The sequence below is a fragment of the Dipteris shenzhenensis genome, chromosome 13 (assembly GCF_047967505.1).
Source record: "Dipteris shenzhenensis isolate YYH24624 ecotype China chromosome 13, Dip_SZ_1.0, whole genome shotgun sequence".
NCBI classification, from domain to species: domain Eukaryota; kingdom Viridiplantae; phylum Streptophyta; class Polypodiopsida; order Gleicheniales; family Dipteridaceae; genus Dipteris; species Dipteris shenzhenensis.
Genome location: NC_141608.1, coordinates 16,820,514 through 16,837,044, shown reverse-complemented (window position 1 = coordinate 16,837,044; position 16,531 = coordinate 16,820,514). Strand labels below are relative to the sequence as shown.

At 40.5% G+C, this 16,531-nt stretch overlaps 1 protein-coding gene across 1 annotated transcript; it reads left to right on the top strand.

The window, feature by feature from the left end:
• Positions 1–404: 404 nt before the first annotated feature.
• Positions 405–2,329, top strand: LOC147895098 (uncharacterized). Its single transcript, XM_087383409.1, has 3 exons — positions 405–724; positions 826–921; positions 1,089–2,329. The coding sequence occupies exon 3, from the start codon at positions 1,160–1,162 to the stop codon at positions 2,327–2,329; it is 1,170 nt and encodes a 389-aa protein (XP_087239535.1). The 5' UTR covers positions 405–724; positions 826–921; positions 1,089–1,159.
• The last annotated feature ends 14,202 nt before the right edge of the window (positions 2,330–16,531 follow it).

Below are 16,531 nucleotides of genomic sequence, written 5' to 3'. Positions count from 1 at the left end.
ATTTGCTGTCTAAATCTGTGGGACTGTATGAATTCGTGAGATCACTAATTTCTTCCATCCTGCTAAACTTCAACAATATTGTCGACAAGCACTACAATCAACCAGTGTTGCATGCACTGCAGACCACCGAATCCCAACCAAGCACGCTAAAGCATGTAGCGCACCCCCAAAACTTAAAGATCAACCAAACATCGCGGCTGTCACGACCTTGAGACGCAGTGCAAAGAAGAGACAGAGCCACCAAGCGCATTCAAAACCTACGAAATAAGACAAACAATATACCCTAATCCCAAGGGATAGAGATCAAATAACCCCTAAAACCGGAAGGCCAAGGCCAACAACTATGCCCCCAATGGACGCCGAAAATGTGATTCTTCTATTTCTGTAATGAGACTGTTAGTCATGTTGAGTTTTTAGCTTGCATGCTTTCTGTGTTTTTGCTATATTTACCTAGAGGTCCTCCATTTGTTGCTGGTTTTGTGAGCTGCATGCATGTTTCGCTTCATCCGTAGATTGGGCTGCTTAATCTCGTGTTTGCTGCGTATTCTGTAGAGTCTTCAATGTATCACTCTGCGCGTGATCAAAATACAGTTTGGTTCTCCCCAAACTGTCAATACCATGCATATTCAAGCTTTTCAGACTCGTCTCGGTCAAGCAGACATTGCTCAACTGTGAAGCGCAGCAGTCAGAATCGACGTATATAGTGTTGTCATCTCCCACGTAGGTAATTGGTCTTCTTGTGGCCTGCTGTGAGTTGGTTTCTAACAAGCTAACATCTTCTTGCACGCGGAAAGTTTCATCAATGAGCGGAATGTTTTATTGCAGAGATTGTTTGCAATCATCGAATCCCAAAGGCTTGCTAAATGTTTTATAGCAGCTTATTAGCTCTCCGAGATTGTTTGCAATCACCGAATCCCAAAGGTTTGCTACATTACCCTCCAGCCCCTCGATATGTGTATTATTCATAGCTGCTTCGGATGGAGTAATATTCTGCTGATCTTGATTTCGCGGCTGTGTGTGTATTATTCATAGCTTCTTCGGATGGAGTAATATTCTGCTCTTGATTTCGCGGCTGTATGTTCTTTCAGGGACTTCCTTTGGGTAGTGCGCACTTCTTGTTAAAGCCTTAACCAGATTATCCGCATATCGGTTAGGAACGATGATCCCAAAGGTTTGCAACATTACCCTCCAGCGGCTCAATATGTATGTTATTCATAGTTTCTTCGGATGCAGTAATGTCTTTCCGGAACTTCCTTTGCGTAGAGCGCACTTTTTCTTACGTGCTTTCCACGTTAAGAGCCTTCTAGACATATATCATCCACAGTCATCTGATTTCCTCTACAAGACCATGGATGACAAGCATCGAGCTTATCCCCATATCGGTTACTTGGAAAGCCTGGAAAAGATAATTCCTTTCGTTCAAGAAGTGAAACACTTGAAACGGTTGAAATATTTGGGCACAGTCAAGGTTCATGGTACGCATGGGGACATCGTGTGGAGATCATTGAGCGGAATTTGTTCCCAATCCAGAACACGGGTGCTTACAAAGGACAATGACAACTGTGGTTTTGCTGCGTTCGTGAACGACCTCTTGTCTACGTTCGGGGAGCTGTTCGAGCAAATTAAAAAAAACTGCTCCGAAATGCCGGGAACTATCGTGATATCCGGTGAATGGTGCGGTCGCAACATCCAAAACGGAGTGGGTGTCAGCAATTGTGACCGATTTTTCCTCGTTTTCGACGTGAAGGTCGACAATAAATGGTTGCCCCAGGAAGCTATCGGGTACGTGAAGGCCCCAGAAGCACGTATTTACAACATCAATGACTTTCCCAAATATGAATTGGAGATCAATGTCAGCGATCCGATGGCCTCAGCCGAGAAAGCGATGGAACTGACTACAAAAGTAGGAGATGATTGCCCTGTGGCACGACAACTTGGGCATCCTGGTAAAGGGGAGGGGATCGTTTGGAAATGTCTTGATGCGTGCAGGGATAGTCGCCTCTGGTGGAAGAGCAAAACCGAAGAATTATGTGTGACACGGACCAGAACAGTGAATCAGGAGCCAGGGGCAAAATTTGCAGCTGAGTTTGCCGAGGCCAACTGCACCCCTGCACGCCTCCAACAAGGGCTGGATCATCTGCGAGAGTACAATCTAAAGGCAAACGAGAGCAATCTGGGAGCATTTGTCAGTTGGGTAGTAAAGGATACATTGCGTGAAGAAGGCAGCGATCTAAGCAAAGCAAGCGCAAAAGCTTGTCGTAAATGCATCGGAGCCAAGGCCCACAAATGGTACATGAATAGACTTGTAGATATCCCCACAGAACAATGAATCGTGGGGCTACATTTTTTTTTTTCCTTAATGGCATTTCGATAGAGTGTTCTGCCATGAATGCTGCTCAATAAAAGATTAAGATTGTGAATCTTTGCTTTGAGAGAAGAGTTGTGCCATATGCTACTTAGTTAAAGATTGCTTATCTTTGGTTTGCAAAATTATTATTTTTTCTGGGAAAAACAAAATTGTATTATAGAGAAGTATATACATAGAAAAAGAAAACGACTTCCTTTAAACAAAAGGCAAAACCTTTAACCCCATAAAGGGCTTAAACCTTTGAAAGACTCATTCTTACGACCAAAAAACTGAACCATTCTTCTGCTTTCCTCAATGGCAGCTTGAGCCCATTCGGTGGTCTATTGAAGACCACGTCATTTATGAATTTCCAATTTTCCATATCTGCATAAATTGTCTTTTAAATTTCATGTAAGGTATCAGCTATTTTCCACTTGACTTTAATGTGAATTTCAACGCTGCGCAAGATTCTGACCACTTCCCTCCAAACTTCTCAGATGAAAGAGCATGTGCATATGGGTGTCCTTGAAACCATTACAAAGGGATGACTTTGGGATTCCACTTGGAGATCCTGGCCCTCACCGGGAGTTTGCCCACTATCACTCTCCAAAGGAGGTTGATTTTAAAGGAAGGAGTTGCTTTCCATACTCTTTTAACCCTGGCTGTTCACACATCCAGTCCATCTAGTGGAGCATGAAACTTCCATTTGCCAACCCCGAAATCGATAATGAGTCTCCCTCTTTTAGATCCTTCAAAATAACTTTGAACAGGGGTTTATCAGTCCTCCACACAACTCCTCTGAAACCCAACGACTCCTTGAAAAACTGACTGGTAGGCCAACTCTCTTTGATCCTGCTCAGGAGGAGACTCGTCAGCTCTCCCTCTGCTGCAGTAAGGTTTAAATTCTGTATGATTGAAGCCAGGTCCATCCAATCACCTCCACCTGGGTCCCATATTTGACTAAAAGTTCGCAATCTCTTCTTGAACATTCTTGCAGCCAATTTAGGGTGAGTCTAGAGGAAAGAAGACCCACATGAAAAAGCCCAATTTGTAATCCATTAAGATCTGCCCAAAGAGGCATCTCCATATAGTCCGTGTGGCCTGTTAGCTCCATTCTTGCAAATTCGAAGTAATATAATTGTACTTTTTTTATGTCACATCATAGTAAAATGTGTTTTCTCCACATTTCTCCCTTGTAAGGCTTGAGTGAAACGATTTCGATAAAACAAGCTCTTAGAAAGCTTTCTACAATTCAAACAAAGACTACAACAAAGACGCATCATAAATCTATCAATAAAAGCTCACAAAAAATTGTCAGAAATACAACCTAGGATTTTCTTTATCAATGAAGATGTGAAACTACTAATTTTGATCATAAGGCACAACAAAAGATGAGCACTTGTGGTGTATAACTTGGTGTTCAAACACCCCATTTGAATATAAAATCAAAGTCTTCAACAAAGAGATATGAGAGTGCTAACAAGCCTCATATGAAAGGCACACATACACAGTCTCAACACTTTCCACTACACCTTCCAATATTCATCAAGATTATATGCCCAAGCATCGAGACTACAAGCATTGAATTGCTAGTCTGAAAATGCCATCAAACATTAAGAGTCATGCTGAATGGCAGCGGCCGACAGTTTTACCTGCTCAGCTCATTATCTGGAAATCAATGTCAGCTTGTGGATTTCTGGGCAGAAACAAGGATTTTTTTTTTCAGCTCTAATGTATTTCTGGTCTTCTTCTATGCTTCACATTACTGTATTATTCTCTCTTTAAGACCTCCTCATGGAACTTATAATATAAAACATACAGTAACAAGTGCTCAAAATGGTCCTTGATGTGCAGCTACAAGTCTCTCCTAGCATTTAAAATTGAAATTGACGAACTTGGGGATGATCTGATCATGCCAAAAAATAACCAGCAACAAATCAAAACACAACAGGAAATTCAGGAGGAAGCAGCCAACAAGTTGAGGAATTAAGGCAAGAATTTGAGACAAAAGTAAAGGGGACTCCATTCGGGGTGGAGATGGTTTGCAAACAGAGCAGGAAAAGAAGCCCCCTTCATGAATAGTCTTGACTGCCCACAAGGAGGAGGAAAGGCGAACTTTGAAGGGAGAGTTTATCCAAGTGAGGGGTGCTTTCCACCTTGAGACGTCCACTTCATTTATTTCAGATATTTTGGGTGTTTTGGATGAGAAGGCATTGGATGCCTGTGACACATTGAGGCAAGTACGAACTTAGCCATCGCCATAGACAGCCCAATATCAGCGGCAAAAAATGGACTGCAGGTTGGTTGATCTCGTTTGTTGTAGATGTGTCGATGACATCCTTGTGCTTTCTTGTAGATGTTTTGCTACATTCTGCCACAAGAATGACAATGCCTCCCACAAGCAATCAGCCTACTGTATGGTGCCCCTACCCTATGTCTTAATTTGTCGCAGAGAATTGTGAAGGTTGATCATACAGAGATTTGTTTCTGCAATGCAAGTTGTTTGTTGCAACCACGTAAGGTAAGAATACATCCAAGTTTGTATGTTTTGGGTCCATCAATATGATAGGGCGATTTAATATTTCCATCATCACAGGATGATATGGATTAGTAAAATGATGTTTTATATTTGCTATACATGTCAAGAAAGGCATTACTCTAATTTTCTGTCTGAAATGAGCCCATGAATATGCTCCCCATGAGCTAGGGCTGCCTGGTTGGAACAGGCAGCAAAGACACTCACAAGCAAGACCCCCTCTGGCAGAATTATAGAGAGCAGCCCCACTATGACCATGCTGGGCATACACTTAATCATTGCAATCCACGATACAATGTTCACCTCAGGTAGCTTTTTGAAAACCCTCCAGCCAGCCTCTAACCTCCACATTTACCATACATGTTCAGAAGTGCAGTACTCACAATCAAATCCAATATCTAGATTGCGAGTGTGCATCTGTTCGCCCTGAACTACAGGTCTCTGGCTAGCTCATGCACTAAGTACACTGACAAAGGTTGCATCGTCTGCTATTACCCCTTCCCACTGCATTTCAACAAAGAGTTAGAGGGCTTCATTGCACTGCCCATTCTCAGCATACACTTCAACCATGGCATTCCACAAAACAATATCCCTCTCGCATTTTAGCAAAGATAATCCATGCGTCTTTGAGGCCGTCGCATTTGCCATCATAGACATTAATAAGAGCAGTCCTAATCACAACATCTTTCTCCAAGCCATGTTTGAGAATTCAGTTGTGTATTGCTTGCCTTCAGCTTCGCTTGCCATGCTGACGCAGGTGGCGAAAATACCCTTGTCCTGTCTGCTGCATTTCATTCTCCTTGCCGTTCCTATGCTCAGTATACAATACAATCATGGCGTTTCAGGAAACTACACTCCTTTGCCCTTCCCAAGATTTCAAAGCCTCCTTACCCTTCCCATGCTCCACGTACAATACAATCATGGCGTTCCACGAAACTACACTCTGCTATGATAATTTATCAGGGCATCCTCCACAATTACCGTACAGGATGACAGTCACAACAAACACATCTGACTCCAATCCAAGTTTAATATGCAGGCATGCGCCTGCTTGCCTACATTGTGCACAGCTTGGCCAGCACAACCAGCAAGAATGCTGACATAAGTGATTTGTTTGGCATCACTCCTTCCCGGCACATTTGGTCCAAGAGTTGAACCGCTTCCTTAGCTTTCCCAAGCTGTGCACATCCCGTAATCATGGCAGTCCATGAAACCGCATTTCGCATGGGCATGTTAATGAAAACTTTCCATGAGGCTGCCATACTTCCCATACATTTTGACAAGGGCAGTCTCCACAATTAAGTCTGAGCCAAATCCACTTTCAAGCATCGGACCATGGACTTGCTTCCCATAAGCCAATGCTGGCTGGCTATAACAAGCAGAAGGAACGCTCACAAATGTAAGCTTGTTGGGCATGATGCCATTAGGTTAAAAAGTTGGAAGGCCTCGTTGGTTTCGCCACGCTGGACGTAGTCCGTGAGGGTTCCGGGCTCTTTCCAGCTCCCCCGGATCATTCCCCATTACGTGACTCGCAAGCTCACGAACTATTGTCAAGCCAATTCCCTTGGATTCATGCAAAGCGGGTGTCTCTAGTTCGAAAATGAATGGTTCTACTTGCGCATGCCACCGATTATATAATCTCGTCTCCCTCTTCCATTGCGCCTTTGGCACCCCTCTGACTTGGCATGAATCAAAGTGAAATCCATTGCAGAAAGCTTCCCATTCGTGACATCTTCGCCACAACTAGAACATTTGATTCGAGGACTACAGATGTCCTCTTCGCATGACTTCATGGAAGTGCCTGGTATGCAGCTCACAGCATGCCACCCTCAGCTGAACGACCAATTTTTTCGCCAACCTTTTTGGGAATCATCGAAGGTGACTCTCAATGAAAGATCTCCTTCCTGCGGCCCCAAATGCTGAATCTTGCTCGTCTCTCCTAAAGTGGTTTGGCAATGCAAATGCCCTGAGCTCGTGCATTGATTACATGATGAAAACGGACCTTGAGCGAAGTGCATCTCCAGGGATTCTTGTTTTACAGATGTATGAGAAGTGTGGAGCACTGGAGGAAGCATTGACATTATTTGCCAACATGCAATAGCGAATGGGTTCTCCACATTCAAGTCATGATCACAGCTAGGAAGCGCTTCAACGCTCCAGTGACATGATTCAGGAAGGGCTATCAGGTAACATATATCTGTATCCTTCTGCGTATGCTAACCAGGCAGCCCTACCTAAATCCAGACAGATGCATGCTTGAGGTGTGGAAGCCTAGATGATGCAAGGAAGATGTTTGAGAATATGCCCCAGCAACATGTAGTTTCCAGCCCGGAATCGCCGACGCCGGATTATTCCCCGGCTTGGAGGGTCGACAGGAGGGGTTTGTGGACAGACACGTGGCTCATGAGTAGATTGTTGTTACGAGTTTGTAGGTGTGATTAAGAGTTTTGGTAGGTGTCGTTAGGATATTCCGCCTTTGAAAGAGTCCCAAACGGACGGTGGAGATTCGTCCTCGGTCGACTGCAGACCTTTACGTCTGAAATGTAAATGCCCAGAGCTCAAACTGTGAATGCCCAGCTCCCCTTAATGACACGTTTTTTCTGTCCTAAAATTCCAAAGAACCCAAGTCTCCCATAATCAAACTTGATATCTTTTAGCGAGGGGAGCCAAAACAATGGCATGCAACCAATAATATCTTACTTTGGGGAGTAAGATAAAGAGGAGCAGGCGAAGGGATGACTCACTAGCAGGCCATCAACGAAAGGGAGGGAGAAAGCGAGGGAGGGGAGGGAATTATAGAGTGTGATCAAAGGAGCTATGGATGATAATTTGAAGAAGAATGAATACTCAATGCATGTAGCAAAGAGGATGAGTCTAGAGAACACACACAACTCACTATACAAAATGTATACTATCATACCAAAAGGATTAACATAACACAATATATAATGAATCCTTGGGAGGGTCACTCATAAATGTGTAAGAATAGCATGTGGGTTCAATAGAGGGTAAGTCCTCTTTTTACACATTGTCTACATATAGAAGAGTATCATATAAAGGGGGGTTATTCACATATTAAATAGAAAAAGGATGTGTGTTGTTCGGGAAATTTACTAGATAACAGGTTTTACAAATAGGCCTTTGATATATAAGGTTAATACATAGTGAACCCTTGAGACTAAATCGTAATGTGGGCTGTCCTAAGTTTATAAGGACTATTCACACCAGGACTTAGGATCCTTCTAGATTCCTCTATCCTCCTATCCATCTATCCTTATATACAACATATGAACATATGTAACACCATTTGTGCATGGATATGCCCAGCCCAATAACCCCTACTTCAATACTCTCCCATAATTGGATGGTCTCTATGTCATAAAGAATAAGCAGGATTTGAACTTTCAACCTTGTGACAAGGAAAGGATTTTGTGAATAAATCTACCACTTGATCCTCGAAGAAACAATGAAGTAGGTGAACACTTTCTTCCTCCATCTGTGTCGTATGAAATAATAGCAAATACAATGCGCTCTAGTCTCTCGTGATATTTTGGATTCTTTGCCATGGCACTGACATAGTGGTTATAACAAAATATCATGGTAGCACCATCTAGACTGTACCAAGAGTCTCCAAATCTATTCACATGCACATCGTACAAGAGATATATACTTAGTCTCTACTTTAGACAATGATGTAATTGCTTGCTTCTTGCCAGAGCAAGACATACAATGAGCATTCAGCATGGTGTGTATCCTAAAGTAGATGTGGGGGAGGGGGGGGTGCTCAATTCGTATCAGAAAGCCCCTCTAGCAGTGGTTCTACTTATGGGTTCTCTTTCAGATATGCCAACCTATGATTGAATGTCCCACTCAAGTATGTGAAAGTTCACCACTCTCCATAACTCTAGAGGCATGGCATATAGATCATATCATATTTGAGCATGGCTTGAGGTTACAACCCTCATATTGAAGAGCGCATTGATGAACTTTGAAGAGTTGGGTGAAAATAATATATCAAAGATATTATACCATAGTTGAAAATTTTGAATAGTGACATGGTTAAAACATCTATTCCAACTCTAGAGACATGGCATATAGATTATATCACATTTGAGGATGGCTCAATGTTAAAACCCTCACATTGAAGGGTGCATGGATGAATTGTAGCATCACTCTAGAGGAATGGCCTATAGATTAGGTTGCATTTAAGGATGGCTCGATATCCAAACGTCACATGAGGTTGTGGATATTGCCATTCTCCACTTCCAATGGAGCGAATGGCATGTGAGGTTGTGGCTATTGCCATTCTCTACTTCCAATGGAGAGAATGGATTTAGTACCATTCTCCACTTGCAATGGGAAGATGACACTACTACCGTTCTGGCCATTGCAATCACAACCTCATAGAATCAGCAAAATGGCACTCGTGCCATTTCCTACAACCTCATTTTAACTATTGAGAAATTTCAAATCTAAATTTTACCTTTAGAGAAATTTTCCTTTCAAATTTTTGAGGGAGCGTGCAAATTTTAATGCCATAGAAATATCCCTTTGAATTTTCAATTTGAATTTCTAATTTTAACTCTAGAGAAACTTTGAATTTAAATTTGGACTCAGACAAATTTTCCTTTCAAATTTATGAGGTTCTCAAGATTGGCACTAGTATCACTGCCATGATTTTGAATTTGCGAAGGAGAATGACACTAGTGCCAATCTCCACAATTCCATGGGAAGAATGACACTGGTCCCATTCTCCACGACCTCATTTGACGTTGTGGAGGATGGCACCACTGAAATTCTCCATGTGAGAACCAATGTCATTCTCCATGTGGGGTTGTGGAGATTTGTATTGGTGCCAATCTACACAATCCCATGGGGAGAATGGCACTAATGCAATTCTCCACAAACTCATATGACGTTATGGAGAATGGTACAATGTCATTCTCTCCATGAAGTTGTGGAGGTTTTTACTACTCCCATGGATCTGTGGATATCCTGGGGGGGGGGGGGGGACTCATAAATATGTAAGTATAGCACATGGGTTCAAGAGAAAGAGTTTTTTAAATCCCCTTTTTACACACTTTTCACATACAGAAGGGTGTCATGTAAAGGGTGTATTGACAGATTGAATAGAAAAGGGGTGCATTTTACTCATGATTAATTTACAAATAATGGGTTTTACAAATAGGCCTTGAATGCACGTGATATATAGGGGCTTACACATAGTGACCCCCCTGAGGGAGATTATTACCACTAGAATGCCATTATCCCTATGGGGATGTAGAAGTTGGCACCATTGCCGATCTTCATCACCCCACATGGAGAAGGGCACTGGTGTCATTCTCTGCAATCCCACGATGCCATGGAGATTGGAACTAGTGCCATTTCTCCCCAAGGGGTGATGGAGATTGGAACTAATGGGGTTGTGGATATTGGAACCAGTGCCATTCTCCCCAAGGGGTGATGGAGATTGGCACAAGTACCATTCTCCCCATGGGGTTGTGGAGATTTATTGCCAATCTCAACCACCCCTTCATAACCTCGTGGGAAGAATGGCACCATCATCATTCTTTCTTTCCATGGGATTGTAGAGGTCAAAACCCATGCCATTCTCTATGTGCGGTGATGGAGATTGGCAATGGAGCCAACCTTCACAATCCCATAGGTAGAATGGTACTAGTGACATTCTCCACATCCTCATGTGAATGGCATCAGTGCCATTCTTCCCGTTGGGTTCTGGAGGACTACCAATCCCCAACACTTCACATGGAGAACGGCACTGATTTTGATCTCCAAAATCCCACAGGGAGAATGGCAATGGTGCCAATCTCCACAAGCCCATGGGGATAATGGCACTAGTGCCTTCTCCTTGTTCTATAGCTCAACATTCATCCAATAATTAATGTCAAAGCATGATATATTACACATGCATAGGTGAGCTAAGGCTTTCATTTATTCCCCTTCACAAACATACCATGAGAGCAAGTGGTGTGAGTGTTTCTGCAAGAAAGAAGAGGGAATCTATGACTGATGAGAGCCACATGAAAAGAAGAAAGTATACATAACACCCTTCAAGCAAGTAAGAGTTTGACAAAAAGATCTACTTTCCCTACAACAAGCCTCATTTAAAGACCAATTTGAAAAACAAAGAAGCATTGGATTTTCTCACAGGCTTGCATGCCTTGGAGAGTGTCTCACCTTGAGCAAAAAACCACAATTCAAAATTTACCAATAATAAATATCATGATAATGTGAAAGCACTATATGTTAATATTAAATTATAAGCAATACCTTGCATTACACATCTTTGAGCAATAACTTCATCCTAAATTTAATATGAAAGTTGATAGCTAGAGACATACCTCAAATTTCACTATCAATCTATAGAGCATCGCTTAGGAGAAAAACAGTTTAACTTTTGATACAAAAAAAAGTATCATGCTTTCATGCATATGTTACCTTGAAATAATTTTATTGATATGATAAATAATCACATTTACAACACCCATGATGACTTAGTATTCTAGGCCTCATCCACTCTCCTCCAATTGATGCCTTTCTTTTTTTCATCCATTCATGACCTAGTAGTATCATGGGAGTTGGAGACACTCGGACTCTCCTCTAATTCCTACCCTTATAACTTTTCACATCTACCCCATGATTTTGTCTAAGCTCATGACTCAAGGAGGTAAAGCCACTCTTCACTTTAGAAAAGTACCACAAACAATTCTATGTAAAGAAATAATCTACATGTGGAGCAAGTACTAACATAACTAGTATAACTTTTAGCTTTTATGAAAGTTAAACATAGCACACCAAGTGGTATTCGGCACTACTTTCTATTCCAATGGCTCCCATTCGGTTCACTCTAGTTTCTAGTTGCATTCCTCATGTTTCTAATTTGGGCCCTTATTTTAATAGTGATTTAGAGAATGAGGTTACAAATGATGATTTATTCTAAGAGATTTCCTACTATTAGAAGGATTTGATGATTGTGGGTTGCTTTAAACTTGCAAGTTGCAATTTCTTAAAAGTCCTCCTTAATGTAGCTTTTACCAATTATCATTATGTCCTCCTTTTTAAAAAATATTTAGAACTAATTGAAGCAAGGGAGAAAGTAATCTTATCCCTTCCCCCTCTCTCTTTATCTCATTTCTAATAGCAACCTGTTGTCTACACTCTGGTAGTCCCCCCCCTTCTCTCTCTCTCGTTCTCAAATTCCCTCCCTTTGGAGCAATGTCCTAAGCCCTCATCCCCCGTTTTCTCTCTCTCCCTCTCTTCCTCTCTCTCTCTCTCTCTCTCTCTCTCTCACACACACACACACACACACACACACACACAAAAGAATGGAGAAGATTTGTGAACACAAGAGAACAAGAAGTGAACAAAAGTGAACTACAATGAAAATGTTCAAATGAAACAATACAAGTACTTGGTATAAATAGTTCCCAAGTACGGGTCAACCACATAGTTGACTTATGGCCTATAACACTAGATATCTCTACCAATCCCCCCTCAATGATATGGTTGAAGTACTCTAGAGTCTAGTTCCAGTAGTACCTAAAGTAAGAGAGAAAGAGAGGAAAAGAGAGGAAGAGACAAAGAGACAAAGAGGAAGACAGAAAAGAAAGGAAGAAAGAGGGAAAGAGAGGAAGAGCGAGAGAGAAAGAGAGAAAGTGGAAGAGGAGGAAGAGAGAAAAGAGAGGAAGAGAGAAAGAGAGAAAGTGGGAGAGAGAAGAGAGAGGATAAGCAAGAAAAATAGAGGAAGAGCAAGAGAGAAAGAGAGGAAGAGTGTGGGGGGGTGCACTACTAAGAAACGTGATGTATCACGTGCGTTCAAGGGGTATTTAAAAAACCCCTGAACTAAAATTTTCCCCCTAATAAAAATACCCCTCTTTACTTATGAACTAAGTGATTTATTTTCTAGAGTTAAATAAAAAAAACCCCCTGTTAATGTAATTCTGTTAATTTTTTTCAAAAAGTTACAATACCCCTCCTTTTGAATGCACGTGGTACATTAAAATTTTGTGAGGTGAACTCCTTGAGGGAAGAGTGAGACGAAGAGAGAAAAAGAGGGAGAGTGAGAGAGAAAGAGAGGAAGAGGAAAGAGAGGAAAAGAGATAAAAGAGGAACATAGAAAAGAGAGGAACAGGAAGAGATGAAGGAGAGGGAAAGAGAGGAAGAGAAAAGAAAGAAAGAGATAAAAGAGGAAGAGAAGAAAGAGCAAAACAGAGAGAAAGAGGAAGAGAGGAAGAAAGAAAGAGAGAAAAGAGATAAAGAGAAAGAGAAGAAAGAGAGGAAGAGAGAAATGAGAGGGAAAGAGAGGAAAAGAGAGAGAGAAAGAGAAGAAAGAGAGAAAAAAGAGAGAAAGAGAGGAAGAGGAAAGAGAGGAAAAGAAAGAAAATAGAGAAAGGAAGCTAAGGGTCCTATGCCCATCACATTTGCTAGTAGTTAAGGCAGTGTCAAATGGCCATTGCAACATAAAAATGAAATAAAAAGAGAGAAAAGTAGAAGTTCCATACTGGAAAATGAAGAATAAAAGATGATCTCGGTGCTAAAGAGGGAGGTTTTGACTGGCTCCCCTATTAAGTAAAGCAAACACCTCATTTAAAAAAAAAACTAGTAGGTGAAACAAAAGCTTATGGTTCCTTACTATATCTTGCTATTCCTTATGCTTCTTTTTAGAGGAAAAAGAAAGGAAACTAGATTTTTAAAAAAACTAGTGGGTGAAGCAAAACTTTATGGTTCTTTACTATATCTTGCTATTCCCTATGCTTCTTCTTAGAGAAAAAAGAAAGGGAAACTAGATGGAAATTAGAGTATAAGTTGAGGGAAAGTAGTGGGAAAGTAGAGTGTAACTTGAGGGAAAGTAGAGGAAAACATAGGAAAATAATAACTTAGAAAGCATGAACTTTCAACACATACCTTGAAAGAAAGGGAGAAAGAGGTTCATTGGAGTACCTGGAGGTGGAGAGAGAGATTTGTGGGGAGGATGGAGAGGTGGGAGGTGGAAAGGGAGCTTTGTTTGTACAGATGGAAAATGACATTGAATGGAGGAAAAATTGGCGAGATGAGTGAAATGGAGTGTGAGGCATCTTTGGAGAGAAAAGCATGGTCGGAATCAGTTTTTTTTTCCAAAAAAATCGTCGGTACATACCAAAACCTTTGTGTTAGTATATATAAACACTTACACATCGTTATGTATCGACAAAAATTGAGTCTGATGTCCATGCATACCGGTGGATAACACGCTGATGGAAATGGGATCTAAAATCAGTATATACTAATAAAATAGGGAGCTTTCCTAAGATTCATGGATTCTTAGGCATGATTTCTGAATTTTTTGGGCCTTGACTTGGTTTTGAGTAGTGGTTTTGGAGGTGTGCCACAAATGAGACGTGATGAAAAATAAGAAAATATGCAATGTGCCCAATGATGCAAATGGTGTGGAAAACAAGAAAATATGCATGTTCAACCATGAAAATGATATCAAATGAGCATGATACTTTTCATAGGTTTAAAGTTAATAATATTAAGGGGTGTGAGAAGTATCATACCCATCAAAAAAAGGCACGTACGATGGGAGAAAGCCGCTTTTTGATACTCAGGTATGAGACGCGGTGGAGAACAAGAAAATAACCATGCCCACCCATGCTAATGGTATCTAATGGGTATGATACTGTGCAAAACACTTAAAGTAGATAATATTCAGGTGTGTGCAAAGTATGATACCCATCATATAAAGGCACATACGATGGGAGCAAGCAGATGTGTATTTTTTAATGCTCAAATATGAGATGCATGGAAGACAAGAAATTAAGCATGCCCAACCATGCAAATGGTGTCTAAGGATATGAAACTCTAAATAGGCCTTAAAATGAACAATATTAAGTTCTTTCCAAATCATTATACCCGTCATACAAAGGCATCTACAATTCAAGCAGATGCACACTTTTTGATACTCAGGTATGAGAAATGCTTGCTTAACCATGCGAATGATATCATATAGTCATAAATCTTTTCACAAGCCCTAAAGTCAATATTACAAAGGCATGTACAAGTATCATACCCATTGGATAAAGGCACATATGATGGGAGAAAGTAGATGCATATTTTTTTATACCAGTTATGAGACACGGTGGAAAAGAAGAAAGTAAGCATGCCCACCCATGCAAATGGTGTCCGATGTGAGTATTATAATTTACAAAAGACTTAAAGTAAACAATATTAATGTGTTCAAAAAGTATCGTACCCATCATAAAAAGGCACATACTATGGAAACACTATATTAGAGAATTTGGAAATCCCAATTCCCACGAAATAAAATATCGTCACTTCAGAAGTAAAATTTGATGTTTTTTATTGAAACATTAGCTCCATTGAGGACCCAAGTTTCAATTATGTTAGGGGAGACTAGACCATGCACAATACTTTCCCAATTCCTAGAACCCAAGCAACAAGCTTCCGTATGTTGCTATGGTAAAAGGCCTTAATAGATGTGAACATGGCCACATGGCCAAAACATTTGTTGATTTGCTAGTGAAAGAAAGATGTTTGTTGTTTCATATACATCAAAACCACAAACAAAAGCCAATTTATAGATGTTGCATTAGGAAGAGTCATTGGAGTAAATTAAATTGCAATATTGATATATGCAATAGGATTGTTATAGAGCTTTGATATCCATGATATAAATGTGGTGTTCAAAAACAAAATTAAACTTGCAACAACTGTCAATTTTTATTTGGTATATTAGATGTATCAAATTAATGCCAAATGCATATGTTTCTATGTTGATAAATTGCAGTATTGACATATGCAATAGGATTATGGTAGAGCTTTGACATCCATCATATAAATGTGGTGTTCAAAAACACCGTTCCATCACAATAGAGCTCGTGAAACTCTCCATCACAATAGAGCTCATGAAACTCAGAGACATGGTCTTGATAAAAACCATTTTTTAAATTGCTTTCTTGTGCTAAATATAATCAAAACCATTGACACATAGCCAATTTTGCAACTAAATTTTGCACCACATCGTTTAACACAATCATTAACAATTCCATACTAGTATTCATACTCACAAAGTAGCTCATCTCCGAAGGAGATATCCTATATGGTTTGCACAGTAATGTAGCCATGGGCACTCAAATCTCCTTGTGACTTTTGAGCCCAAGGTGGTAGCTTAGGGATGTATACAAATCTAACGTTTTTTCTTTCTTTATAATACATTGAGCTATTTATATATCCAGCAATGTTTCCATACAATAGATCTCCCACAATACATTTCACATCTGTCAATGGCTCAATGAATGCATCTTCAAACATTCCATAAGTCTTCATCCTTGGGAAAAAATTGAGGAGAGATCTCCAAGTATCATAATCATACTTTGGACCATTATATACCATCAAATCTTGTTTCTTCTTGATGCTCGTATGTACAAAACGACCATATCCTGCCCTAGGTATTGTTGATTTCTTTACTTCATAATGGATGCCATTCATTTCAAACACATGCTCAATGGGTATGGGCAATTCATGTTTCCATAAACCATTGGATGCAGGATCAAAATTTGTAATAAGATAGCTCTTCAACTTTTCAGGACAATCTGCAACACCTATCATATGTTTAAAATCAAAGAATC

Bases quoted from the DNA above. Each gene is read 5' to 3' on its own strand.
- LOC147895098 (XM_087383409.1), top strand. From the start codon at position 1,160: ATGATCCCAAAGGTTTGCAACATTACCCTCCAGCGGCTCAATATGTAT.